Source organism: Schistocerca americana, chromosome 7 (genome assembly GCF_021461395.2).
Source record: "Schistocerca americana isolate TAMUIC-IGC-003095 chromosome 7, iqSchAmer2.1, whole genome shotgun sequence".
Classification (NCBI taxonomy): domain Eukaryota; kingdom Metazoa; phylum Arthropoda; class Insecta; order Orthoptera; family Acrididae; genus Schistocerca; species Schistocerca americana.
This window is the reverse complement of record NC_060125.1, coordinates 143,133,722-143,142,192: the sequence shown is the minus strand read 5'-3', so window position 1 is coordinate 143,142,192 and position 8,471 is coordinate 143,133,722. Positions and strand designations below refer to the sequence as shown.

The following is an 8,471-nucleotide window of genomic DNA, read 5'->3' as shown; positions in this document are numbered from 1 at the left end:
TAGAGCCTTGAGTGCTCATGTATATGAGGACTGTTTACACCCTGTGATACTGATATATTTTACACTTACAATTGACTTAAAACTCAGGTGATGTCAACCAAAATGCTTTGTTTTATTTACTATAATGTTTATGCACTGTTGCCAGTAAGTAACTCTCTTAGTTTTTTTATTTCACTGTAACATTTTCTATAAACACACAAATAATTACTTACCCTAATGATAGCACAACATGTGAAATAAGTAAATGACAACTTTAAATTAGACAAAATGTTTTCAAGTTTCACTATTACATAATGGATTTTTATAGGAATGGAATCCCTCATTTATTGATAAATTCAAGTTATCATCATGCATGTTTGTATAAAAGTGAAAGTACTCCAGGAGGAATCATCAGTAAATAAGCGGTGTTTCAATGGACTTTTATTCCATTAAAGTTTGTCCTCTGAAAACGTGTATAGGATGTCACATCATAGCACATCAAAATTACCTCCACATATCCAATGGCAATACTAACATAATGGAAAACACGGAAAAGTAACTAGATATGAATCCTGCTGGAACCTGCAGTTTGTAAAAACTTAACATTAGGTAAGTTCATAGGTTGTGGCAATATTAGGTAGGTCAGGCAGTATATAGCCAATTGTTAATTTAATTCATTATGGAGATACAGTATATCACCAAAGGCTACTATAATAAACCTAATTTGGTCCATGTTTTTATGAGCATGTTAAGCCTTAAACTTAATCCTGAGGAAACACCGTGAGAAAAAGAACTACTCCAAATCAAAAAGAAGTTGTTGGGTTCTCTTGACATTTCAGTCCATAGACAATGGATGAAGTCTAGAGCCTAATATCTTTTGGCCTCTGTCCCCAAACTGAAAAACAAAGTGGAAACCTGATAATTCTTCTGAATGAGATCTGCAAAATTTTTCTTTATTTATGGTCACCACTACTGTTACTACTATCACGTGGTTTGCATTGACTAGTTAATAGCAACAGGAGATTTTACCAAGTACTCATGGGGGGGGGGGGGGGGGGGGGACGACGACGACCTTGGAAGCCCTTAACAATCAAGTATTCAGCTTATTAAATTTAAGGGCACTCCATAACCCTGGAGATACATGACTGGTTTGAAAAACAAATGACCAACAAATATTGTTGTACAAATCTATTACCTTCTTAATCAGAAATGTCTGTGATTTCATAACAGTTATTCTCAACAAAATTAACAACAACAGCGAAAGGCATATGCACTTTTACTACATAAGCTAAATGCTTTATTACTCTTCTGTCTAGATGAACACTATATGTAACAATTAAATGAATGGATGAATGGCAACAGGCAAAGTCTACAATACATTTAATATAAATCAGCAAAACACACACACACACACACACACACACACACACACACACACACTTATTACACAATCAAATAATTACCAGGTTCATTAAATGAGTGGAAATTGGGATGAGATCAGAAATTTTGTGTAATATTAAATTATGCATTTACATATTCTTGAATTCACCAGTTTTATTTAACATTAAAATATTTGGATTTTCACGTTCAAAGTCTGTCATTTCTCGCTCTCGTTCATCCTGACCCCATTCTCCCAATGTCTTCATCACGTCTGGCTGGTTCCTCCGCCACTCTTCCTCTTTCTGCAATCAACAGATTACTTCACAAACTCACTAAAGAATATAGTTCTCCACAGACCAGGCACATTATTCTAAGCGTACTGTAAATAATAAATTATCATAACACAGACAAAAACATTTTGTTAAAAGTAAAACTCAATCTCTATACATACAATTTTGTAATGAGTAAGTTAGAAGATACTAACTGAAAGAATAATTATAGAACAGCTGTACGCATGACAAACAGCCACAACATACACTGTAACAGGTGTCAACATTTCACACCTGGCTCTCTACTAATGTCTGGCTCTAGCCCATGATCTTCTTTGATATTTGAGGCTTGAGAGGATGTGTCCTTAGAAACAGAATCTTTAGCATCTATTTCTTCAGATTTATCCTTTTTTATATCTGACGATGGACCTTTTGAATCATTACCACCTTTGGCGACCGCTTTCTTAAGAGGCGTTAGCGATTTCTTAGGAGGCGGTGGTGGAGCGAGTTCATCATCCTTTTCCACTATAACTTTTCCCCCATCCCACCAGCCATATGGCAAGTCACTTGGAACCTAATAGCAGAAGAACATGAGAAACAATACACAAGAAAAACACAGCAACTGTAGGTGTGGAACTCAGGAATTGTATTGTTTCTTCATCATGCTACATTTAAACTGTTTAGAATGGGGAAGGGGTGGTACTTCTGGGAATTATTAATTTTAGTATAACTGGCTTCCAAACAGTTACTCTCTATTAATCCCAAAATTTACATTAATATCTGATGAGGAAACAGAAACCACATGCACAATGCAAATGAAATGCAATTTGTGTTAACAGTTACTAAAATAGATTTTTATTTCACAATGTGACAAATGATACAAAATTGATGATTTACTAACATTTTTTCAGCAATCTAACTGCATGCTCTCCACCCACATACTCAATATGAATACAGCTTCACTCTATTATTTGATACACTGTGTACTGAATATAATTTTCCAAGACATGCTTCAGCTACTGATCACTTTGGGTTCTGAAGTGCAGAGGACTAAACTGACAGCTTAATTTTATGACACCCTAACTTAAGTGGAATTAACCAGGTATGATAGTCTGTTACCTCTGTACAACTGTCATACATAATAACAAGTATCTTGGTAAACAAGTATGTCAAAGAAGGTTGCAGAAAAAACAGAGGAAGACAACATGAAAGCAATGGTGTTTGCAGACGACTTGATGTGGGGAAACAATGCATGCTTGTGAAGAAACTGTGTGACAGTATGGGATGAAATTATGTGAGATTCTTGTTACTTCTAGGGGGGGGGGGGGGGGGGGGGGGATATATATATACTTGGGAAGTGTGATAGAGGAAAACAGAAGAATGAGAGAGAATGTGCTGGCAGACAGTCAAAAGCATTCATACGAAGTTTTAGGAGCCTGGTTTGAAACAAAGGCGTCCCACAAATAAGCAAAGAAGTGATATACATAAGCTACTACATCCTAATTTTGACTTATGTACCTGAAATATGGGTAATAAAAAAGAGATGCAAGCAGATTACAGGCATTTGAAACAAAGTTTCCCCAGAAGTAGTAGAGAAGTAACAAGGGGAAACAAGACTAAGAATGAAAGGGTAAGGGAAATAGTGAAAGTGGAATCCTTGCAGAGCAGGACGGAAGCATCTAGGCTAGGATGGTAAAGGCACTTATAGAGAACGGAAATCATGAGGATTCCCAAGAAGATACGTAAGACCTGAATGAACCCAGAAAGATGGTAGGAAAATAGGATTAGATGGCGAGGCTTATGTTCCAAATAGATCCAGCCTGGAGCTGGGAACTGCTGAAGATGATAATGATTACAATGCCTTAATTTAACATATTTAGAAAAACATTATTGTAAAGATTTCTCAAATTCATGTGTGCTCTTAATTTTTTCAGTCCTGATTGTAGCTCTTTTCCTCTTTTCACTTTTTACATTTATATTTTCACCCAGATATTTCAAATTTTCTGTTTTCTAGATGTTGCCATACTTGGTTTTTAAAATTCTTGGTGAGTTACTTTCATTAGTCATGTATTCTGTCTTCTCAAATGATATTTGTTAACATGCCTCCTCAGCTATTTCCTTCAAGAGTTCTGGTCTATTCTTTGTATTCTATGAGGATCCATCTAATCATAACGAGATCGTCTGCAAAAGCCAAGCAATTTATTGCTTCTTTTGATCAACCCAACTTTATTAAGTTATTAACCTTTTGTTTTTCTTCTTATAACTTTCTCCAACATATAGTTGAATAATAATGGCGACAAATCTTCTCCTTGTCTGATTCCTGATACAATTTGAAAAGGAATAGAACTTCTTCCAAAAAAGTTTAATTTTACATTTTGTTTTTGTAAGAGTGTGTTTAGTTATTTCCAGAGTTTTCCTATCTACTGCAAATTCCTTGACAGTTTTAGGGTGGGAGCCTGTCTACTGAATCATTTTTTTTAATCAACAAACATTAGCACTATCTTATTATTTGATATTCTCATATAACTAATTATTTATTTAGATATGTGTATCACACACAGCCATGCTGAGAGCAACTGTTAGCCATACCCAAAAATATACTGAAGATGCACTTTCATATGACCAACAAGTAACTCTGGAGAGTCTATGCAGAACATGTCCATTTGTCTGAGGCAGCTTCATATTTATTCCAGTCTCTTCATGACCTCTAGACCCTCTGCCAACTTATTTCAGAAACTATTTCTATTTCACATTGCTTCTTTTTACAACAACGGAAACTCCTGGAGTGAGGACTTAAAAGTAGATAAACAGTACTAGCTTGAAAGCCAGTAGGGTATGTGCTGTTTCCTGCCTGTGTGTATTACATGTCAATCAGCTAAGTTGACATCTTCTTGAATTTACTGCAGGATCCTAAAATCAAGATGACGTCATATGCTTCAGTGGGACTCAGCAGCATCAGCGTCTCCCTTGAAGATGGCAGAGTGATGGATCACCGAAATATGGAATTATGTTGCTTTTAGGATCCTGCAGCAAACCCAAGACAGGACTACCAAGAATCAGTTAAGTTACAGGTAAATTATTATTTTCTTAATTTTTATTTATTTCTCACTTTGATTACTTATTGTAGACTTATCTACTGGACAGAAGAGCCTTGTACATTTACCATTCTGATTAATTCCCAGTAATTAATGTATTTGTCACCTCAGATCCCATCATTCATTACCATGCAGTTTAGCTTTATTAAAAATTCTTGCCATTTGGCCATATGATTTTTTAACAAAGGTGGAATAGCACATGGCCAATGCTCAACAGGTTTCCTGTTTTATCATTGCAAGCCTGGGCAGAAGCTTGTCCTGTCTCCAGCAGCTATTCAACCGTTTTCCAAAACATTTGCATCTCTTTGTAAGTATTCATGGACATCTCTATTACATCTTGTTGTTTGACAAGACCCAAGTTTTCTGCCAGAAAGTATTCTGATAATCGTTATACCATACATAAAGGCACGGTCTGATTTGTTCAGCAATTAGCAGAGTACAAACGATCATTTGTCCTAGCACTAAAATCTGGATTGTAGGTCATTCAATAGAAGTTGACATCTTCACAGTATTATAATTTAAAGTTGTGGAAACTCTCACGAGACTGGCATTCAAAAATAGCCTCCTACCAGAAATGAGGCAATAGGCTACAAGTTGTGCTGTCTGTTGGGTATTTGGTTTCACTTTTTTGTTACTAATAAGCTATGTGTGGTATGTGTTTCTAATTGTGATTTTCACAAATTCTAGAGATTGAATCAATGTGTATATTAAGGCACATGCTTGACATAACAAACCCCCTGCAAACTGACAAATTTAATAGAAGTGCCTAGGAAAAATGTGAATGATCTTTTTCTCCTTATCCAGATGCAGTCTGATAATATTTACCAAGATCTTTTACTTTCCTATCACAATTATGCATGCTCTATGTGAGGGAATTAACCAACAGATTTTGTCAGTTAGGCCTGAACTGTTAATGTAAAGGTAATATTTAGTAACTGGTGAGATTCAAACATCAGGCTGAAGTAGTGGCTAGGTCCAACATGTGAAAAGAACAGGACAGATTAATCTGTATGGTTTAAGTTCTCAACATGCTTTCATTTAACCAGAAATGAAAAATAGAAGAGCCAATACCAGTATTTATTAGTAGAAACCTCATCAACATTACATGAAGGGCCAGGGAAAAAAAGAGCAGGCAACCTTTTTTCTTTTTTTAAAGAGTTGTTGTTATACCTCTATTCAGACTGATCATACGCACCTGTTCAGAGGCTAAAATTGAAGGTGGGGAGCCTCAGGTGAGCCCAGAGATATTAGCATACGAAGTTTTACCACAAAGGGAAAGAACCAGGTAAGCCAATTTCTCAGGGGAAGGAAGGAGGCAAATCAGTGGTGACACGAGAGGCCAAAGTAAACGTAAGGTCACCAAAAATATGCAGATATATGCAGAAAAGTCTAGAAACACGTGGATGTACGCACTTGGAAAAAAGAGGAAAGCATCCTACATTCTTCAACTGAGAATCATTATAGCTCGAAGAGCCACTGCAGCCTCAGATTCCGAGAAAACCAACTTGCCTGAAAATCTAAATATAAAGAACATGTACAATACTTTTAATCAAATTCATCCTGGCACGTTTGTATTATATGACATTTCAAAATGCTTTTCAAACACAAAATCCAACACTTTGTTTGGATATCCTCGTGCTGAGTGTGAGGTATTCACAACAAAAATGAAAACTTTAACAATGGAGAAACGTAAGGCACAAACTCGTCAGTTAACAACAACAAACATTCCTCACATGAAAAAAAGCTGAAGTGTTTGATGATTTGAAAATGAGGTCCAAACTGGAGGCAAAGAAAATCAACAAGAAGATGGCTATCTGAACATACTGCAAAAAAAAGTGTCCCTTCAAAATATAGCATATGATTAATTCACTTTACATGGCAAATTTTAATGTGCTCATTCAAAACCCATTTTCTTGTAACAGGTGAATCCTTTTCTATCTTTATCCTGAATTCACTGTGAAAAAGAGGGTATGTGAAGTGATGTCATTCCTTTTTCACTTCATCATTCATGACTTGAATGAGGCCTCTAAAGAGACCTGTATAATCTGTGGTTCTGCTGGTAATCAAAATAAATACTTAGTCTTCTGCTTCATTCACTAGGCAACTCTCAAATTAGCAATCTGAAGAAGATCAAAATTACATTCCCCGTGTGTGGCCATCCATACTTCGAATGTGACAAAAATGTTGGATTGTGGAACACACAGGCGCTGATTTTCAAATGCCTGAAGATTTCAAGCAAATGATCGAAGTATGCAGATATAAGCCATCCTCTTGGATTCCAGTCAGTGTAAATCGAGAAACTGTGTTAGACTGGAAAACACTGCAAAATTCCATTTCAAAATGCAGCCTATTAAGATAATATTGTCTGAATCCAGCCACTACTGTGTGCTGAAATATCAAAGGACTTATCATGGTGGAATGCAAACTGGCATAATAAGAACACCATTATGACAACCAAATCCGGGGAGTTTTAACTGCGCACACCTGTTTATAATGGTGTGCTTGATTTCAGAATTCCTTTCTTGTCTAATGTACAATAGCTTTGCAGTTACCTTCTGTTCACTGTAATATAACAATTGCATTCTTTATGCTGCATTTCCAGGCTAGAATGTAACATTTGCAGACTCTGGCAACCTTCACAGCAGCAAGATGGCAAAACTTCAGCTACCTCATTCCTAATTATGTTAAGTGAGAACTATTGCTGATCTATCATGACCAGAAATTCCTTTAGCTGTGTTTACTATGGAATTGCTGCCTTTTTTGCTTGAGTTACCTGTTTCTTTCCCTTTACAGAGTGACGTTTGATTGCATTTTTGGAAATTATCTCATTCTGGGAACACAATGGATGCCAATAAAACAATTTTCACATGCACCCAACCAAGAAGTTTTAATTGTGACATGAAAATTGTATATGTACTCATATACTGATGTTACCACAATTCAAACATTAAAAGATTGCTTTTTCTGGAGCTTAATAACAATTTATTTACCTGGTTTTCTCCCCTGCCCCTTCATATGTTTAACACTGAACAAAATATGAATAAAATGACCAAGCACAACAAGAACTGAGTGAAATTAATTAAGATTCTTTGAACTATTTAAAAATATTACATAACTGCTGTGCTTAACATTTTATAATTTAACTTTTTCCCTTTTTAATTCAAGATTGAATTTATTAACACAAAGCAAGAAACATTGAGATGTAATGCTGAAACTGTAAAAGGACCACAGCCAGATTTCCTTTTTCCTAACACAATGACAGCATCTATATGAATTGCACATTTGTCAGATTCCCTTTGGAGTTATTATTACAGAATAAATTCTGATGACTTGTCACTAGTAATGAAATGTTATGTGAGAAATGCATAACAAAGGCCGTGTAATTTATTGGCAACTGGCAACTAACAACTAATATTATACATAGGAAATCATAATTTATGGGAAAAAGCTGATGTAAGTGTAAATAAATGACAACAGATGCAATAATATTCCAGAAAACATGGGTCCCCAAATGACCCATCTGCCATATAATTGTGACTGTGCTGCCACTGATTTCAGAGTTACATGTTGCCCTAGTTAGTATAAATGTATCCGGATATAAAAATTATGATTAAGTCGCCATCTAGTTGGGCTCAAATTTCACCCGTGTTTTACCTTAACAAGAAATTTACTGCAAATTTGTACCTGTAAGTGATGTTCCACATGTCATCCTCACATTTGGATGCAATAACGCATTCAACTCTGCAGA

General features: G+C 35.7%; 1 protein-coding gene across 4 annotated transcripts in view; it reads right to left on the bottom strand.

Annotated features, from left to right (window-relative positions):
* Positions 1-1,471: 1,471 nt before the first annotated feature.
* LOC124622308 (peptidyl-prolyl cis-trans isomerase FKBP4-like) overlaps positions 1,472-8,471 on the bottom strand; it is a 156,017-nt gene continuing 149,017 nt past the window's right edge. For 2 of the 4 annotated variants that reach the window (XM_047147983.1, XM_047147982.1), the window contains exons 9-10: positions 1,844-2,202; positions 1,472-1,661 (exon numbers count right to left, since the gene is read on the bottom strand). In XM_047147983.1, coding sequence (XP_047003939.1) covers positions 1,909-2,202 — 294 coding nt within the window. In that variant the 3' untranslated portion in view covers positions 1,472-1,661; positions 1,844-1,908. Of the gene's footprint in view, positions 1,679-1,843; positions 2,203-8,471 lie in introns of all 4 variants that reach the window. The other 2 variants (XM_047147985.1, XM_047147986.1) reach the window with 2 other exon arrangements.